The 20659-nt window shown below is 41.1% G+C and overlaps 1 protein-coding gene across 1 annotated transcript; it reads left to right on the top strand.

Moving 5' to 3' along the window:
• Positions 1-381: 381 nt before the first annotated feature.
• si:ch73-109d9.2 (uncharacterized protein LOC565042 homolog) lies at positions 382-19771 on the top strand. Its single transcript, XM_060926354.1, has 4 exons — positions 382-1080; positions 6780-6916; positions 7067-7172; positions 16818-19771. The coding sequence occupies exons 1-4, from the start codon at positions 822-824 to the stop codon at positions 17945-17947; spliced, it is 1632 nt and encodes a 543-aa protein (XP_060782337.1). The 5' UTR covers positions 382-821; the 3' UTR covers positions 17948-19771.
• The last annotated feature ends 888 nt before the right edge of the window (positions 19772-20659 follow it).

Genomic DNA, 20659 nt, shown 5'->3' with positions numbered 1-20659 from the left:
TTGTTTGTTTTTCATTTTACCAATGAGCTCACTATACAGTCCTCTATATAGAATTCCCTAGATAGTGAGTAGGGAGTAGTGAATGAGTGAGTGATTTCGGACACAGCTTTGGTATCTTGTCTCGCAGACGTTCCACGAACGGTTTAAAAAAAAAAGTGACATGTTGTTCATTAATAAATTCCACTTATCTGGTCATTTCACATCACCATTTTTTCAATTCTTCGAGCTTCGGCCAAAGCCCACAAACACAGCTCATGTTTAAAATCGCCTACAAAATAATAAAATTCACTTGACTTCGAGCCCTAGATAGTACAGATGCTTGTGTTGAATGTGAACACAACCTGAACATTTCGGTGTTACACTGTTTTAGTCCCCCATTCACACAGCCTAGCCTTGCAAGCACTCTTCTCGCTGCGTTTCGAGATCTCTTTATGCTTATTTGTGCACTGTAATATAGAGAAAGTGCAGTAGAAATGATTTATTATTTATAAATGTACCTTTTGAGGCGTCAGTACTACATTACAGGGTGTATTATTTTGGCTAGCTATCTGGTTTCTGTATGTTAACGTTAGCTAAGCTAGTTACATAATGCTAGGAGTAGCTGCTGTTTAAAAACGTGTAAAAAAAGAAGCGAAATTAGACTTTTTTTCGGAAAAACAAAACTTGAAGACATATATGAAGGAGTTAAAAACTCAGAACCAGGAGTTTTAACCTGCTGTTTAAATCGATGCTCAAACGCTTGACGGATAAAAATCTAAAGAAACAGGAGCACAGTGTTGTCTTATTGATCTCCTTCAGCTCCGTTTAGGCATTTACTCAAGATGTCCGAAATCATCCTGACGTTTCAGACCCAGCTGTCCGGAGTTATGGAGACAGTCTTTAAGGCTGCTATATTTGAGATCACCAGGCTGGTGGAGGACAGTTTCCTGGAAGAAGTGTCCCGGAGCCGTGAGCAGGTGGAGTCTCTGAAGAAGAAGCTGCAGTGGTCTGAAAGTAAAGGCAGGAGAAGATGTGCTGATTGTGGCAACAACAAAGTGTCCAGTGAAGAAAGACAAGAGAAACCAGCCCCAGTACAAACAGGTACATTTACAGTGGGAGGGTCTTCAGGTGTCAGGGGTTATGAGTCTGCTGTAGTGATTTGAAGGTGGGGAAGCCTGATGGTTAACACTCTGAGGTCCTGGGCCTGTCAGACACTCTGTGGCAGTCTGATCAACCTTGACATTTTTAAGTATTTCATCTAACTAAAAACATCCATGCAAAAGTGACACACGTGGTTATATTCTGGACACCCTCAGCCAGAGGCTCCAACTTGGGAAACTGCAAAGAAGGAGATTCTCCCTCTCCGGGTCATTCCACGTCAATTCAACCGGGGCCCACGCACTTAGGTCTCAAAAAATTCTGAAAAAAATCACCAGATGTACCCATGCTACCTAGGAGAAACACTGTAAATGTATTTGAATGTAAGATGTATACTTTCCATGTTACAGCCAGTTTTACTGGGGGAGGGGGGTCAATTTTGTTCAGACTTTTTTTTTTGGTCAAAGTTCACAAGCCCACAGCTCAAGAACTAAACCATGTAGGAGGCTCACATTTTGCATGCTGGTACATAAATAGGAATAGTATGTAGCAAAACTGTCATTTTGGGTCTGGATGATCCTGCATGGTCATAGCACTCCCTCAAAGATGATCAAAATTTTATTGGAGTTTTTGGCTGTGCTCTGTTTAGGCCTTCAGAAGACGTATTTTTACCCAACATAGGCTCTTGATTTTTTTCCCTTATTGAGATGTAGAAACACACTCAAAAAAAGCAATAAACAGAAAGGAAACTCTATTGCCGCTTTTCCACTACCAACGCGGCTGAGCTGTGCCGTGCCGTGCTGAGTTGGGCTGAGTCGAGCTGAGTGGGGCTGTTTGAGTTGCATTTCGACTACAACCGCGCTGAACCGTGCTGGCTGGAAGTGGGTGGACACATTAGGTGGAGTTAGCGAAAGTGGGTGGACGTCAGGTGATGTTATTTGGCGGCGTAAACAGTGACATCAGTGAGCTTTTAAGCGGTAGTCTCACGACCCGGAGAGTAAACAATAAACATGGAGGACATGGAGTCGTTAGTGTTGCTGGTCTTGGTGCTGTGGCTTGTTGTCACCGACAACGCCAACAGATACTGGCAAGAGCGTATAGATGAGGCGAGGCGCATAAGGCTTCATAATTCTCGTAATTCGTAACTCTCCTTCTTCCGGGTTTACGGTGTTTACAGATCCCAGCGTGCTCGCGGGGCGTGTGTGAGCATGTGAGGACACTCCTCCTCACCAATCAGCACGCAGGGGAGTGTCTGCTCACGCCCCTAGCCTCACTCAGCTCGGTTTGGCTCGCTTCAGCCCCACTCCAAAACCGTGCGAGTTTTGGGGGCTAAGCAGGGCTGAAGCGAGCTGAGTCGTGCTGTTTTTGGATAGTCGAAACGCGAGCCGTGTCGGGCTGAAGTAAGCTGAAGCGAGCTGAAAAAGGGTAGTGGAAAAGGGCCATATCAGTGTTTGAACAGAAGACCTCACAAGTCTGACAAATCATTTTGGATGTCATTTTCAGAGCACCGTAACACCTTGTGGGAATGTGCGCAGATTTTTAAAATATTTTTTCTTTATTCTCCATGATCCCTTCTGTTTAAAAACACCAATTTGGCTTGTCTTACTGGAATCATTCTTTATTTTCCACCCTGAACATGGGCAAAATGCACCATTGAGAGCAATATGTTTTCTATAACATTAATGTAACGAGTAAATAACCAAAGGCCAATTTTGCCCTGACATGACCACCTGAGAGCGCCTGTGCAGGGGTGGAGGGATCCTTTTCAATTTCAATGATTCAGTGATTTTAAGGGCACCCACTGAATCATTGAAATTGAAAAGGATCCCTCCACCCCTGCGCAGGCACTCTCAGGTGATCATGTCAGGGCAAAATTGGCCTTTGGTTATTTATTCGTTACATTAATGTTATAGAAAACATATTGCTCTCAATATGTTTTCATGGTCACCACATGGGGGGTGACCACGTGTTTCTAAGTAGAACAAAAGAGTTAGCTTTGGTAGCTAACTAACACTACGTTCAGACTGCAACCTGAAACGACCCATATCCGATTTGTTGTGAAATCCGATTTTTTTTGTTAGGCCGTTCACATTACCAATTATATGAGACTTGTATGCGGTCTCCAATATGAACGGAAAACGACCCAAAAGTGTCCCGCATGCACAAATTGACACGTAATAAGCACATCTGCATAATACGTAAACAAAAAAAAAGCGCACTCTTCAAGTTTGCAAGTAAAGCATGGAGATGAGGCGAGACCTGGCGATGTGGTTTTTGTGGCGGCAGCGGAACTCACACAATAATCTGATTAATGTGGGCAGCAGACTAATGAGACTGAAGGTGTCAAATTACTGGAAATTTCCAGAACAATCTTATAATCTTGTAATACAGGATGGTTTAAGTTATAAATCAGTTATAGAAACTGTTTTATTTAATCAGGCTAACAGATCAACATCCAGGTCCCTACCAAATCCACCATTAGCTTGATCAATTCTATAAAAGTCTATTTAAATTCTGAAAACTGTACAAATGTTGTTGTTTTCCACCAAAGAGGCGGGATTAGCCAACGCAGAATAGTGATGTTTGTCTCTTGTTGATGACGTGTAGGTCGCATGAATGCGACCTGTCCGGTCAGACTGCAGTCGCCTGTGAAAATAACGGATATGCATCGGAATTAGGACCACATATCCAAGCGGCCTGGGTTGCATGTGAAAAAAATCGGATCTGTGTCGTTCAGATTGTCAATAACAAATCGGATACAGGTCGCATATGGGCAAAAAAATCGGATATGGGTCATTTCAGGGTGCAGTCTGAACGTAGTCTAAGGTGTGTGTGTGAGACCTGGTGACCACATGTTTCTAAGTAAACAAGAGAATTAGCTTTGGTTGCTAAGACAAAAAAATTAGCTTTGTGTTGCTAGCTAAGGCAAAGGAAGGCTAGCTAAGGGGGGTGTGTGTCACCACGTGGGGTTTGAGAACAAAGGATCTAGCTCTGGTTGCTAGCTAAGATGTGTTGACCACGTGTGGAGACACAGATTAGCCTTGTGTTGCTAGCTAAGACAAAGGGATGCTAGCTAAGGTGTGTTTGTGAGGCCTGTGGGAGGAGGGTTAGCCTAGCTTGCTAACGAGACAAAAGAATTAGCTGTGTGGCTAATTTCACTAGCTTATAGCATTACTAAATCCACTGAAACCTTGATGAGGTCAAAATATGTGTAAATAAGGAAATTAAGGATGTTAGTAGGAATAGAGAGAGAGAGCATGCAAAGCCTATCTATTAAACAATTGAGAGATTAAAACAAAATGGAACAATCAATTCAACACGCTGCGTGTTTACAGTGTACACATTTAAACCGTTCCTGAGTTTAAATTCACACTTCTTCATTAAAGCTAATTCCTAAGACTAGTTTTTATGCCCAAAATTGCCAGTCTTACTCAGTATTTTGCCTCTACGCAAAATTAAGAAGAGATATTCCGAGACATTTGGAGTTTCACCATTGTGAAGCACATGAGTCGCTCCGTGAAGCAGAGGATCTCTTGGTCCGACGCGTGGTCGCTCGTGATGAAAGAAAGTCTCTGATCAAAATAATGTGCACAGCGCTTTAATTAGGAGGAATTTGATCGCTCATAACTTTAAATTAAAACTGCTTTGAGCGGCAGTTTGGTAATGTTACTGATAGAATTACAACCGGTTTTGTTTGTCTATCTGAGTTTAAAAATCGCGCGATTCTGGAGTCTACCGTGGCCAAGGGTAAACAAAAAGAAATCTTGCTGAATCGTGGATCTTGCAGAAAGAAAGAAAAAGACGTCTTTATCTGGTTTGCTCGGCGGAGCAAATTCCCTTTGTGTCCAGACAGCTTGAAGTCCAGGACGGAAAGAGGAAGAAGGAAGCGTTGCTCAGCTTCTTATGCTTTCATGGAGGATGCGACGTTGGTGATCCCGCCCACACGTGACGTAGGTCAACGCGGAAGTTGGCTGATGGGAAATGTAGTTTTTAAAGAGACGGGCTGTTGTAGTTCTTAGACGGACTGTACTTACAATGTCGTTGCTTCGGTTTTTAATGACAGTACGCTGTCCCTTTTAAATACAGTCCTTGGTTTCCGCAGTACCATGGTGCATCACATAAGTGTCAGAGTACACAAATCTACATAAAGTACAAAGAATACAAGAAATACACACGACAGTGCATGTAAATAGTGTTGAGTAGAAAATTGTCTGTGGGCTATATTGACCGTAATAACAGCAATCAACTATAGTAGCAGTAAAAAGAGTCATAATAGTAAAAGTGTCCAGTAGCAGCAATTATGAAGTGCAGGTGTGCAGTAATGGTTGTACAATGGTAGCTGTTGGTACGTTTTGATTAGTTCAGGTGTGTTGTTGAGTATTTTGACTGTCTCAGGGAAGAATCTGGTGGTGGTAGCATGGATGCTCTGGTACCTTCTGCCAGTTCATTGGAGGGTGGGAGGGGTCGTTCACAATGCTGGTGGCTTTGCGGATGCATCGCTTGTTGAGCGAGATGTCAGTGGGGCCTCGGGGCAATTTAGAGTAGGCTGTCCAGCGTGTCCACCTCTTGACCGGGAGCTTGTGAGTTCTACTCGTGGTCGGGTCGTACCAAAGACCGTTATCAAAATGGTATCTACTGCCGTCTGGCGAGGTGCCGCAATACAGATGCAAGTAGGAAGTCAAACTCTCTTGCGGTTACCAGAGGACTAGCCTTCTACTGTAACCCCAGCTATATAATAGGCGAGAGGCCAAGGGCTACTGAAACGGAGATCGGCGCCACCCAATGCACCTCAAGGGCCTGGTTAGTACTGGGACAGAAGGCTACCTGGGAAGATGAGGTCCTGGCACGGGAAGGGACTTTGGATCCAGCTACTAGCATGGTTTTGGGATGTGGGACACTGTGGCCATGGCATTTAATGGGAGAAAAATTTCAGCAGTCTTGAACATCAGACATCACTTTTAGCTCCTCCAGTAATGTTCAATATCAGAAATGAGAACTCAGTCACAGAGTATTTCTCTATCAGAAAGAGTTCCAAGGCTTTTTTTTTTTTTAAGAAGGCACTTATCCAAAGAACCCTAACCCATTTTTTTATGCCTCCACCACCGTAAGGTGCAGGAGGCATTATGTTTTTGGGTTGTCCATTCGTCCGTGCGTGCGTGCGTCCTGAAACCTTGTGAACACGATATCTCAAAGGCTAACGAAAGGAATTTCACCAAACTTTCACCATTTGTGCGCTTTGGGACAAACATGAACTGATTAGATTTTGAGATCAAAAGGTCTAAGGTCAAGGTCATTGTGAGGTCAAATGTCTGTCCGAAAACCTTGTGAACACAATATCTCCAAGGCAGATGAAAGGAATTTCACCAAACTTTCATCATTTGTGCATTTGGGGACAAAGATAAACATTAGATTTTGAGATCAAAAGGTCTAGGGTCAAGGTCACTGTGAGGTCAAGTGTATGTCCGAAAACCTTGTGAACACAGTATCTCCAAGGCTTATACAAGTAATTTCACCAGGTCAACATTACTGTGAGGTCAAATGTCCATCCCCAAATCACAACTTAATAAGGCGTGTAGTTTAACAGGCAGAGGCATCCCCATCGACGCCGTTGGCGTCGAGTTCTATCTAGTTTTGTTTTGTCTTCATGACAAGGTTTACTCTGATTGTTGTGAACTTTTTGCATTTTGACCATCATCCCATAGGTATGGAAAACGCTCGGATTCTTAAACAGGAGAGAAGTGCAGAGGAGAGCTGGAAAAGCTGTGGAGTTGAGAAGGCTATTGAACTTTCTGGAATGATGGAATCGGAGCCTGTATCCAGTCCGGTTAAGGCTGCAGAGGTGAGCAGTATGCAGGATTGTTCATTTGGGCCAAACATTAACTAAGAGTCAGCTTTTGTGTCCTGAAAGCACCATTTTAAAAAAAAAAATCTGTTTGTTCATGGTTCTGGGAGATTTATTTACTTTTGTATACTGTGGTGCTCTATACAGCATGCGGTTCAAGAGGCAGGAAAGATGGACTGTATGCTGAAATCTGAGTCCGTTCAGACTGCCACTGCTACTGAGCTACAAGATGAGTGGAAACTGAGTACTGAAGGTATGGATTAAGATATGCTTATCACGTGGGAATTCATTGTACATCTCTTTCCTATTGGTTTCACTTTAGTTACTGAACAATTCACAATAGTTACTGAATAATTAATAGTAGGTACTGAATACTTTGTAGTAGTTACTCAATAATATGCTTTAAAATGAATAACCGAAGAATTAGGGGTTAACTTTAGCAAAAGTTTAGCTATGACAATAAATAACTCCTGCAGTAATAGCAGTGGGAGTGTTATGTTTCTGAGAAGTTCGGTTCTGATCAGTGCTCAGAACTTTTGTGTGTATTATTATAAACGCTACCATCTTAACAGAGGTTGTCTGAATATATGGTGACAATGTTAAATATTTCATTGTTAAACATAAACTCTTCTTTCTTAGTAGTCAGGCATTCAAATGATTCTCACCATGAATTTTATAGATGGTGGCGATAACACGCATGCAGTGATTATTCTATCCACATTCACTGGATATGAGCAGTCATGCGCTCTGATTGGCTACTCTACTACTAGGCTATCAGCTCATATACCATGAATAGAGAAAAACAAAATGGCGGAACGTCTTGCTGAACCAACCGAGGACGATATAAAAACTCTACTCAGAAACAAAACCCAAAAAAAAGCAACAAAATATGGAATGAAAGTATTTGATGGTAAGAATGTACAGTGCTGAGCGTAAATGAGTACATCCCCTTTGAAAAGTAACATTTTAAACAATATCTCAGTGAACACAAACAATTTCCAAAATGTTGAAAAGACAAAGTTTAATATAACATCTGCTTAACTTGGCGGCACGGTGGTGTAGTGGTTAGCGCTGTCGCCTCACAGCAAGAAGGTCTGGGTTCGAGCCCCGTGGCCGGCGAGGGCCTTTCTGTGTGGAGTTTGCATGTTCTCCCCATGTCCGCGTGGGTTTCCTCCGGGTGCTCCGGTTTCCCCCACAGTCCAAAGACATGCAGGTTAGGTTAACTGGTGACTCTAAATTGAGCGTAGGTGTGAATGTGAGTGTGAATGGTTGTCTGTGTCTATGTGTCAGCCCTGTGATGACCTGGCGACTTGTCCAGGGTGAACCCTGCCTTTCGCCCGTAGTCAGCTGGGATAGGCTCCAGCTTGCCTGCGACCCTGTAGAACAGGATAAAGCGGCTAGAGATAATGTGATGAGATGAGATGAGATCTGCTTAACTTATAATGTGAAAGTAAGGTTAATAATATAACTTAGATTAGGGTCATTCCGTGCCAACTCACCTAAATTTCAGGAACTCCCCCACATCACCGTCTCAGATTTTACTCAAAAAATTCTCTAATCAAGAATCATATGTTTGTACCACACATGCAAAATATTAGCCCCCAATTATGTTGTAGTTTTGGGACTACAGGCCTTTGAAATATTGATGTCAAAACACCACATGTCGAAATTGGCTCTTTCCCCAACTTCAGAGACCCATAACTTTTTATTGCAGCTATCTAGAAAGTTGTGTGTGCAGATTCTTACTGAATGATACCCACTCTTTTCAAATCTGTTGCCAGAAAGCCTCTGAAGGACATACTTTTTGCATAATAGGAAGCCAAAAATGGCATTTTGGCCAAAATCGCTTAAAATTCATTAAAACTCAAAGGGGCCTAGTAGAAATATGAAACTAGTTAGATTTTTTTCCTCATTACATAGTAATTGTAGGGTTGTTATCTGTTCACAGAAACATATTTTGCGATGAAAATTATATTCCTGAATTTTTAAAAAATTTTTTAACATCTTACGTCCTTTCCGAGGGGGCTAAAATAGGGCATTTTTGCCATCTTATTTGTTAATGTGGCTAGGGGTTTAGGATCTTCTAGTTTTTTGTGAAGATGCTCTCATATAAGATGTAACTACTCCCTGATTTTTTTTAACAAACGCCCCTTGCTTCATATTTTAATAATTTTTTTTGTACATGGACAGTTTCATCATTTTTCACTTTTTTCCACATTCAGAACTCTGTAACTCTACATTGGAAAATTCCTACTAGCAGCTATTTCAGATTTACATACACTGACATACAAATTTTCATATTTTAGTAGTAGTCTGCCCAAGAAATTCATATTTTTCTTTCTGTTGGGACCTAAAAACAGCTATTTGGCCAAAAATGACAAAAATGTTGACTTGATATTTTTCAAGTTCTGGAGGGAATGGGCTATTTTCCTCATAAATTAAAGATGTGGTGACTTTTTCTATCCTGGAACAAGATCTCATCACAGCTTCTGCCCAATTGCACCCACTCAGCTGGAGATGAGAAGGGTTTCTTCTGATGTGGTACCATCATCGGTAGTGGACATAGGACCTGAAACCACACCAGTTTTACAGTCCCAGTTACAGGCCCCAAGCCAAATGTCCCAATCTGCACCAAATATGTACCAGCCAGGCAAATATATTGCCTGTGTTTATGACAGAAAATGGTACATTGGAAATATTGTCACCAGAAATGAAGAAGAAAATGATGTGTATGTCAATTTCATGAGACAAGGACGAGGCAACACATTCTCATGGCCACCACAAAGCAGGAAAGATGAATGTTGGGTGCCTTTGCTTCATGTCCTTTGTGTGGTAGAGGCCCCAAACATAAAAAGTGGGGGACGCCATTACCAACTAACAGAGGATGACTTCAAACTTGTGAAAGACTTAAGTTTTAACTTATGTACTACTAGATGACAGTTTATGAGTGTCTTAGCACATCACATGAAACTGTACTGCCTGTGAATGAATTACCCATTATCACGGATGCCCATATTTGACTTTAAATTATGTACAAATCTTGTGATGTTTTTCAACATCATGATCATGGATCATTGAATGTGTTAATATGTAAATAAAACCTCATTGCTAAATGTTTTGTGCTTACACAACCTTGAAGTATATAAAAAATACTACTCCAGAATTTTATTGTTATTTTTCTATATTTTCCAAGGATATTCAACAAAAATTGCAATTATACCTAAAATTTTCTAATTGCAAAAAATAATATACAATACAGAAAAAGTTGTTCAGGAAATGTGTATGCCTAGATTAGGTTCTTATAAGCCTTAATTTGTGTGCAAAACACCCCTTTATTATTCCCTTGTTTATTAAAAGCTGCCCAGCGTTTTTGTCATTTTTGGCCAAATAGCTGTTTTTAGGTCCCAATAGAAAGAAAAATATGAATTTCTTGGGCATACAACTACTAAAATATGAAAATTTGTGTGTCAGTGTATGTAAATCTGAAATAGCTGCTAGTAGGAATCTTCCAATTTAGAGTTACAGAGTTCTGAATGTGGAAAAAAGTGAAAAATGATGAAACTGTCCATGTACAAAAAAAATTATTAAAATATGAAGCAAGGGGCGTTTGTTAAAAAAAATCAGGGAGTAGTTACATCTTATATGAGAGCATCTTCACAAAAAATTTGAAGATCCTAAACCCCTAGCCACATGACCAAATAAGATGGCGAAAATGCCCTATTTTAGCCCCCTCGGAAAGGACGTAAGATGTTAAAATTTTTTTTGTAAATTCAGGAATTGAAATTTCATGGCAAAATATGTTTCTGTGAACAGATAACAACCCTACAAATACTATGTAGTGAGGAAAAAAATCTAACTAGCTTCATATTTCTACTATGCCCCCTAGAGTTTTAATGAATTTTATGTGATTTTGGCCAAAACGTCATTTTTGGCTTCCCATTATGCAAAACGTATGTCCTTCAGAGGCTTTCTGACAACAGATTTGAAAAGAGTGGGTATCATTCAGTAAGAATCTGCAAACACAACTGTCTAGATAGCTGCAATAAAAAGTTATGGGTCTCTGAAGTTGGGGAAAGAGCCATTTCGTCATGTGGTATTTTGACATCAAAATTTCAAAGGCCAGTAGTTCCAAAACTACAATGAATTGGGAGCTAATATTTTGCATGTGTGGTACAAACATATGATTCTTGATTATAGAATTTTTTGAGCAAAATCTGAGACGGTGATGTGGGGACCCTTAGGTGAGTTGGCACGGAATGACCCATTACACATTTTTCAGTTTTACTCAAATGAGGGTGGTGCAAAAATGAGCACACCTCACAACAAAAACTACTACATCTGGTACTTTGTATGGCCTCCATGATTTTTAATAACAGCACCAAGTCTTCTAGGCATGGAATGAACATGTTGGCGACATTTTGCAACATCAATCTTTTTCCATTCTTCAACAATGACCTCTTTTAGTGACTGGATGCTGGATGGAGAGTGATGCTCAACTTGTCTCTTCAGAATTCCCCATAGGTGTTCGACTGGGTTCAGATCAGGAGACATACTTGGCCACTGAATCACTTTCACCCTGTTCTTCTTCAGAAATCCAACAGTGGCCTTAGATGTGTGTTTAGTCATGTTGGAAAAGTGCACGATGACCAAGGGCACGGAGTGATGGTAGCATCTTCTCTTTCAGTATAGAGCAATACATCTGTGAATTCATGATGCCATCAATGAAATGCAGCTCCCTGACACCAGCAGCACTCATGCAGCCCCACATAAGGACACTGCCACCACCATGTTTCACTGTAGGCACCATGCATCTTTCTTTGTATTCCTCACCTTTGCGACGCCATACAGTTTTGAAGCCATCGGTTCCAAAAACATTTATCTTGGTTTCATCACTGCAGAGTATAGAGTCCCAGTGGTCTTCATCTTTGTCAGCATGGGCCCTGGCAAACTCTAGGCGGGCTTGTTTGTGCCTGGGCTTTAGGAGAGGCTTCTTTCGTGGACGGCATCCACGCATGCCATTCCTCTGCAGTGTACGCCGTATTGCATCACGGGAAATAGTCGCCCCGGTTTGGCTTTCTACTTCTTTAGATAACTGCAGTGAACTTGCATGCCGATTTTCTTCAACCCTTCTCATCAGAAGACACTCCTGTCGAGGTGTTAACTTCCGTGGACAACCTGGACGTCTCTGTGAGATGGTTGCAGTTCCATCTTTCTTAAATTTTTGTACCACTTTTGCTACAGTATTCTGACTGATAAGTAAAGCTTTGCTGATCTTCTTGTAGCCTTCACCTTTGTGGTGTAAAGAAATTATTTTCTTTGGGGAATTCTGAAGAGACAAGTTGAGCATCGCTCTCCATCCAGCATCCAGTCACTAAAAGAGGTCATTGTTGAAGAATGGAAAAAGATTGATGTTGCAAAATGTCGCCAACTTGTTCATTCCATGCCTAGAAGGCTTGGTGCCGTTATTAAAAATCATGGAGGCCATACAAAGTACTAGATGTAGTAGTTTTTGTTGTGGGGTGTACTCATTTTTGCACCACCCTAATTTGAATAAAACTGAAAAATGTGTAATCTAAGTTATATTATTAACCTTACTTTCACGTTATAAGTTAAACAGATGTTATATTAAACTTTGTCTTGTCAACATTTTGGAAATTGTTTGTGTTCATTGAGATATTGTTTAAAATTTTACTTTTCAAAGGGGGTTAGTCCGGGAGCCAAAGGCCCAAATTTGGCTGAACCTGGCTTCGTCGGTTAAAGGTTTTTTTTTTGCTGTTTGTTGTTGTCCAAGGTCTACTCATTAAGATAAGAGAGGGTGCCCGGTGATATCCCTTGGGCAATTCCGGATATTGGCCCTTTATTGTTGGATGTGCTGCAGTCATAGCCTAAATTCTGACATTTTGACATTCTTCACCTTATGTTCACCAAAGTCTATATATCATACTTATTTTTGTGTTTGTTAACATAATAGGATGAGTTTAAGGCCTGGGGGTGGGGTTCCAGCCATGGTTGGGGGTGTGGCCATGCAATTGGGGGCGGGGCTTATACCAAAAAGCCCTTTATTACTCTATTACTTTGGTTGTTAATGCGAGCCTTAAATTATTAGGCATACACTCCATTGTCATCCTTGTGTTTACTTCTGCAGGGGCATACGAGGGACACAATTAGCCAATTCAAGCCAACTTGTGTAGCTATCTTGCTAACTCTGTCAATCACACTGCCCCCAAAAGATCACAGCACGCATAAGCTAAGCAGAGAAACTATTTGACTGTAATCATGAAAGAGCAGTGACATGTACTCACTGCTCACCAGTGAACTAGACCCATAGTTTCACAACATTGGCTAGCACACCCAACTCTCACCTAGTAAATGCTAGTCACTGATTTTTTTTAAGCTAATACATTAAGCTAATAGATTGCTTATTTTAACGATATTGACTGTTGAAATAGTAATGTCCCTGGTTCCCTAGTAAAATTCAGGGCATTGTCCCCGATTATCATCTCAAAAGTCTGTTAACCTTACCCTCACCCCCACTCCAAACCACACTGCTTGTGGACTGAGAGTCATGTGCACTAGCCAGTCCACTGACTAGCACGACTTTTAAAACGTTGGGCAGTAAGGTTTCCTTAAGCTAATACATTAAGCTAATAGATTGCTTATTTTTACGATATTGACTGTTGAAATAGTAATGTTCCTGGTTCCCTAGTAAAATTCAGGGCATTGTCCCCGATTCACCCCCACTCCAAACCACACTGCTCTTCCACTGACTAGCACGACTTTTAAAACGTTGGGGAGTAAGGTTTACTTAACATTCTCCTCTGTACTAGCTGGCATCCAGTACATAAGCATATTTTTACAGACACTGAGCAATGGCAAAGGGTTTAGAGGGTTTTTTTTTTTCATCTGAACTCTTAGTTCTTTCCTTAAATAGTTTTTGTGTTTTGTGTGTGTGTTTGCATACTGTATCTAATTATTTTACATAATTATTGCTCATTAGTGTGTGTGTATTAGTAATGCACGTACATGCTTTATGTACTGTAGTTCTTGTATCAAAATTGTTAATTTTGCAAATTTATGAAAGGGTCAATTACACGTTTGACTAATTTGAATGACAGTAAAGCGTGAATACTGTACAGCCAATTTGGTTAATTGAAAATCAGTATCTTTTGCTATTCTTGTGTGTGTGTGTGTGTGTGTGTGTGTGTGTGTGTGTGTGTGTGTGTGTGTGTGCGCGCATGCTGTATATGCCATTTTGCATGCTTGATATATTGCATACTGTAGTTTTACATAGTGGATCACTGGTGTGAGTGTATATACATGCTGTATATAGTTATATTGCATGCTGTATATAGTTCTTTTACATAGTGGATCACTGGTGTGAATGTATATGCATGCTGTATATATTTCTATTTCATGCTGTATATACAGTAGTTCTTTTACATAGTGGATCACTGGTGTGAATGTATATGCATGCTGTATATATTTCTATTTCATGCTGTATATACAGTAGTTCTTTTACATAGTGGATCACTGGTGTGAGTGTATGCATGCTGTATATAGTTCTATTGCATGCTGTAGTTCTTTTACATAGTGGATCACTGGTGTGAGTGTATACATGCTGTATATAGTTCGTTTACATAGTGGATCATTGGTGTGAGTGTATGCATGCTGTATATAGTTCTTTTACATAGTTATTGGTCATTAGTGTGTGTGTGTGCATGCTGTATATAGTTCTTTTGCATGCTGTATAGTTCTTACATAGATATTGATCATTATTTTGTATTAACTGTAGAGTTTATGTAATACTTGTATAAAAATCGCTAATTTGGAAAAGTTATGAAAGGGTTAATTAATCCACATTTGATGTATTTGAATGACAAATATAGAGAAAAATGTGAATACCTATCAGATACAGCCAACTTGGTGCATTTAATATCAGTATTTACACTGATATTTTTTTTGTATTTTCTTCCATTATTTGGGCATATAGGGCATTAAAGGGTTAATATATTAAATTGCCCAAGGGATATCACCGGGCACCCTCTTAAATCTTGAAGAGCTACCTCAAATCTATAAGATAAAGCAAAAAAAAAAACTTTAACCAAAAATTCCGGGTCCGACCCCATGGCTCCCGGACTAGGTGGACTCATTTACGCTGAGCACTGTTTTTTTTTGGTTTGGTTTTTTTTTTCAAGAATTATCATCACATTTTTCACAAATTGCTACTGTCATTGCACCGGTTTGTTTACATTCTAAGTGGAAGTTATTTTGTTGGAGGTGACCTTGACCGGATGACCCTCAAAATGTTGGCAGTTCTCTTTGAGACCAATGCCCATCTATCCTGAAAGTTTCATGAAGATTGACCCAGCTGTTTTCCTGTAATATCGTTTACAAAAAAACCCAAACAAACCAGATTGAAAACAATACCTCACCCCCTGGTGGACTCCGTCCCAGGTGAGGTATTGTTTTCGATCGGGTTTGTTTATAAACGATGTTACAGGAAGACGGCTAGGACCAATCTTCATGAAACTTTCAGGATAGATGGGCATTGGTCTCAAATAGAACCTCCAAAATTTTGGGGGTCATCTGGCTAAATTCAAGGTCACGGTGACCAAAAAGGTTAAAAATGGAAAAAAAAACCCCAAAAAGCTCTGAGCTCAGACTGCAGGAGCGCTGCCTCAGAAAGACTCCTCCTACAAACACGCTGATTGGATCACTACCTGCCTCATTTGCATACACTGCTGTCATTGGATGGTTTCTTGATTCGTTTACATACGCAACCAAAAGGGGTTTGGCCACGCCCACTTTTAAACCCCATTGATGATAACTTCCCTGCTCTGTTGATTTATGATTATAAATTATAAGTAAATGGACTAGACTAAAGAAATCGCTTTCAGACATGTTTATGCTTATTACAGAGGGAAAGTGCGTTCCACTGAGCTTCCACTATCTGTACTTTTAGATTATTCTACTCTTTCCTCTTACAGTTTTCGAAACTGAAACCTTTGAACCGAGGCTGACAGACACACGCTGTCGCAGTGGGCGACAGAATCAGAACCATGTTTGTTGGCCAAGTATGTTCTCGCACAAGGTCAAACTCAAGGTCAAAATCACCAGAAAGGTCAAAATCGTTTTTTTGCTGTATCTTCCTTCATATTCATCATAAGTGCTACCGGGCGAGGTTTGTTTTGCCTGGCAACACTTGTTTGTATAAAGTTTTTGTTTATCGAATTTGCAAAAAAATAAAAATGCTCAGTTTCTCAAAATCCAGTGAATGTGGATAGAATAAAACAGTTATTTCACTCAATCTCGTCGTACATGGCTTATAGCCAACCTGGTGCTACGCGCCTCGTCGGCTGACAGCTCATGTACGACTCGATTTTGTGGAATAACTGTTTAAATATTTTATCGTTAAACACAAACTCTTCTTTCGTCAAGTCAAGTCAAAGAGTCCCATATACGTTTTTTTCGTACGTACGTTGGGGAGTGCCTGTTAGAGCGCACACTCTGTCTAGGCCGTCGGCATGGTGAGGTAGGGTGGCCAGTTCCTTTCCTCGCCGCCTTTAACTCCCCAGTGTTTCCACCAGGTCCCCATTCACTGCTGGGTGGACAGGAGGCGAGCCCCAGATTACCGTCCGAGGCGAGGCTCGAACCAGGGACCGTTTGCTTAGTGGTCAAGCGCTCTAACCACTTGGCCACTTCGCCGCCTCCTTTCATAGTAGCCATGTATTCAAATGATTCTCAACGTAAAAAATTAATTATATAGATGGTGGTGATCACACACTTGCAGTGATTATACTGCCCCAATAAGCAGCAATCAAATTCAGCTCTTCAGGGGCCTCATTGATGTAGAACCTCAATACTTTCATCTTTTGTGTTTGTTTTTTTGTTTTTCCAGTAACACAAGGTTCTGATAACTCTGCTCAAAGTAAGACGTACAGTGAGCAGGAGCTACAGCAGATTCAGAATGACTGGAGCTCTGGGTTGGATCAAGCCCCTGAACCTGAGCAAGACATGGACCACATCCAGGGTCTGCTCTATAGAACTCGCTACAACATGGAGGACTTGGGAAGCTATAGCAACCAGGAGCTGGATATGGGAGGGATGAATGGCCTAGCAGAGCCTCCTCAGAGAGCCGGAGAGGTTTTGGGATTCGGGGTGCTAGCAGGATCGTTGCAAACTGACCTGGGCACATCTGAGGAATGCAGAAGACAGCTGAAAAATAAACGAGGTAACAAAGGCTCGCCAATGTTACACAACACTTCAGATACCGCCAACATGGACTGTTTGCTTATTAATGAGGAGGGCTACTTACAGGATGTAAGCAGTCTCTCTCAGGGTCCAGGTTCACATGCTGGAGACTCACAGGGACACCCGATGTACAGTAGAGATACAGGTAATGATGGCACTGATTGCTTTTACAGTGGAGATGCATTCAGCCAGCCACTAGAGCTGAATAATGGATCTGCAGGAATGGTGGTAGAAAGAGAGGACCAGGAGCATGCTTGCTCTCAGTGTATGATCAGTTTCCCAGACCAGGTTTCCCTTAAAGCGCACTTGAATGGTCACCGTCATCGCAACATCACTACTTCCTATGTCTGCAACCAGTGTGGGAAGAAGTTCCCTCAAGCCTGCAACCTCAAGGTCCACCAACGTGTGCACCAGAGGGAGGGTCTGCACCTGTGTAGTCACTGCGGGAAAGGCTACACGTCCTTCACCGACCTGCGGCGACACCGATGCAGCCAGGCCGGAGACAAGCCCTACAGCTGCTCGCTGTGTGGGAACAAGTTCAGCCGCCTGTGGAACCTTAAGCTGCACCGGCGCATCCACACACAGGAGAAACCGCACCGGTGCAGCATGTGTGACAAGAGCTTCACCCGGGCGGATATCTTAAAGGTCCACCAGCGCACCCACACCGGAGAGCGACCGTATTCCTGCAGGGTCTGCGGACTCACCTTTAAACGCCTCGACCATCTCAGATCACACCAGCGCAAACACGGAGCCAATCTGAGTAACCACCAGAACTAGCCGTCTGTAGAATCATATAGTCTATACAGCATGACTTTTTTTTTTTTAATAGGTGACTAATTTACAGGATTGTACGTTTAGTCCAAACACTGCATGTCAGTGAAGGTTGCAGTGGAAGAAGGAGCAGGTTAGTGTATTAAATGAGCAGACTTATAAAGCAGATATAATGCACTATGGATTGTACACAGCTCTCCTGTGTGTATATGTGGTTTTTGTTTTGTTTTTTGTTTTTTTTTTAAAGATAGTCTTATTTATTACAGTTGATATTGCAATTTTCATATCTGTATAATTTTATTTGCTTCAAAAATATTAACTGCAGGTTTTTTGTTTTTTTTAATTATTGTGGTGTTTTTGTGAGTCCTAAAGTTCGATATGACAAAAAATAGTTTCCAGTAGGCTTTTACAGGGCATAGAGCAAGACCGCAAAATTGGTTTATTTTTTTATGACTAAAAAATGTCATGGTAATTTTGGGCTGTTAGTGATTTAAAACAAGAATTGAGTGCACAAGTTTGAATTTATTTTGGATTTTCTCTAATCCACACAGGGTCAAAATTATACATACAGGCTCAAATATATACATACATTCACTTAAATCTATTAATAAGTGGTGCTGAAGGTTCTACAATGTCTTTTAACTAGACAAGGCCAAGGCCTATTAACTTCTCGTTAGTGATCATGATTGACTACAACTGGTAGTCTCTTTTTGCCAGCATAAAAAAAGATTTGTTTGACAGCACTCATTGGATTGACCAATACTCCGGACCATGGGAAAGTCCAAGGAACTCCGTGAAGATCTAAGAAGGAGAATTGTAGATTTACACAAGTTGGGAAGGTCTCTTGGAGCCATTTCTAAACAACTGCAGATTCCAAGATCATCATTTCAAACAATTTGTACGCAAGTACAAGTTATTCGGACGTGTCATCACTTTGGAAAGGTCTGGAAGAAGACCCAAACTGTCACCCTTGGAGGAGAGGAAATTCGTTAGGATGTTCAGGAACAACCAAGGCTCAAGCCTGCCATGAACTGGAAACTGCTGGAACACCAGCGTCACTGTTCACAGTGAAGCAAGTTTTACATCGCCATGGACTGAGAGGGTGCCGACCAAGAAAGAAGCCCCTGCTCCAAAATCGACACTTTCGAGCTCGACTGAAATTTGCAGCTGCCCACATGGACAAGCCAGATGCCTTCTGGAGAAAAGTTTTATGGTCAGACGAGACAAAGATTGAGCTATTTAGCCACAATGACGAGAGGTATGTTTAGAGGAGTAAAGATGAGGCTTTCAAACCTAAGAACACTGTACCAACTGTCAAGCATGGTGGTGGTAGCATCATGCTCTGGGGCTGTTTTGCTGCCAGTGGTATGGAATAATGAAGAAGGAGGACTACCTCAATTCTTCAACTTCACCTCAAATCAACAGCTAGTTAGTTGAAACTTGGACACAGTTGGGTGTTCCAACAGGACAGTGATCCCAAACACACATCAAAACTGGTTTTGGAATGGATAAAGAAGGCTAACATTAAGCTTCTGGAATGGCCTTCCCAAAGGCCCGACCTCAACCTTTTTAAAAGCCAGGAACCAGCCAATTTACAGTAAATGAACTCTACCAATTCTGCCAAGAAGAGTGGTCAAATATCCAGCCAGAATTATGTCAGAAGCTTGTTGATGGCAACCCAAAGCATCTGGTCGAGGTGCAACTTGCTAAGGGGCATTTAACCAAGTATTAATGGGGGTGTATGTGTATATATTTGAGCCTGTGTGTATAATTTTGATCCTGTGTAGATTAGAGAAAAAATCCAAAATAAATTCAAACTTGTGCACTCAAGTCTTGTTTTTTGAAGTAATTAAAGATGTATGCTGTACAATTATTCCACCCTGGAAGGAAAAAAAAAACAGTTCAAGGAAATAATTAACAGTCCAAAATTACCATGACGTTCATGCCCATGATGAGTGTGTAAACTTCTGACCACAGCTGTAGGCTATACATATCACATATTGCATTTTTCTAATGATGATGATTTTTAGGCTGCCAAATAGAAATAATTTGCTGAATTGGACCTGAGACATTAGAGCGTCTATTTCAAGGGAGGAGAAGTTTCTCTTCTTGGCCATATTACGCCTCTCCACGTCATAAAGTCTAGGGGCGTGGCCTCTAGAATATTTAAGGGTGTGATGTATAAATGACTGACTATATAGTTTTCAGCAACCACATTTTTTTTCTACACCTGACCATTCTTGCGCTGTGATCGGTGAGACACAAACGTCTTATGAATCACATGTGAACCCTGTCGTACGATGATTTCTACACTCAGATCTGCATTGGTTTCTACGTTAGATTGATAAACGAGGGCCAGTGTTCTCATATCTTGTCTGGAGCTGTTTCATTTATTAGTGTTCGTTCGAACGTTGTAAGTAGTGATGCGTCTCTTACATATCTTTACCAAAATACGTACAAACCACCTCCTATCTAGCTAAGAAGCTTATAGCTAAGGAGTTTTCTTTGATTCTTTTAAGAAATACCAAAACATTACAATTTTATCTTTTGACTTTTACAAGTAGATCTGTTACCTGTCGTCCTCATGCCTCGTGGTACATACGGCCTTCACAGAGCTCCTCCACCTCTCCTTGTTGGCCGCCATGACCCGCACCTCGTCCCATGTACTCCTTTTTCTCTCATGAGGTGGTGCCATGGCATCCCCTTTTAAATAGCAAA

Source organism: Neoarius graeffei, chromosome 7 (genome assembly GCF_027579695.1).
Source record: "Neoarius graeffei isolate fNeoGra1 chromosome 7, fNeoGra1.pri, whole genome shotgun sequence".
Taxonomy (NCBI): Eukaryota; Metazoa; Chordata; class Actinopteri; order Siluriformes; family Ariidae; genus Neoarius; species Neoarius graeffei.
This window is presented reverse-complemented; position numbering and strand designations above follow the sequence as displayed.

Coding starts and splice junctions, on each gene's coding strand:
- si:ch73-109d9.2 (XM_060926354.1), top strand. CDS start 822: ATGTCCGAAATCATCCTGACGTTTCAGACCCAGCTGTCCGGAGTTATG. Junction 1,081..6,779: donor ACCAGCCCCAGTACAAACAG/GTACATTTACAG, acceptor ATCATCCCATAG/GTATGGAAAACGCTCGGATT. Junction 6,917..7,066: donor GTCCGGTTAAGGCTGCAGAG/GTGAGCAGTATG, acceptor TGCTCTATACAG/CATGCGGTTCAAGAGGCAGG.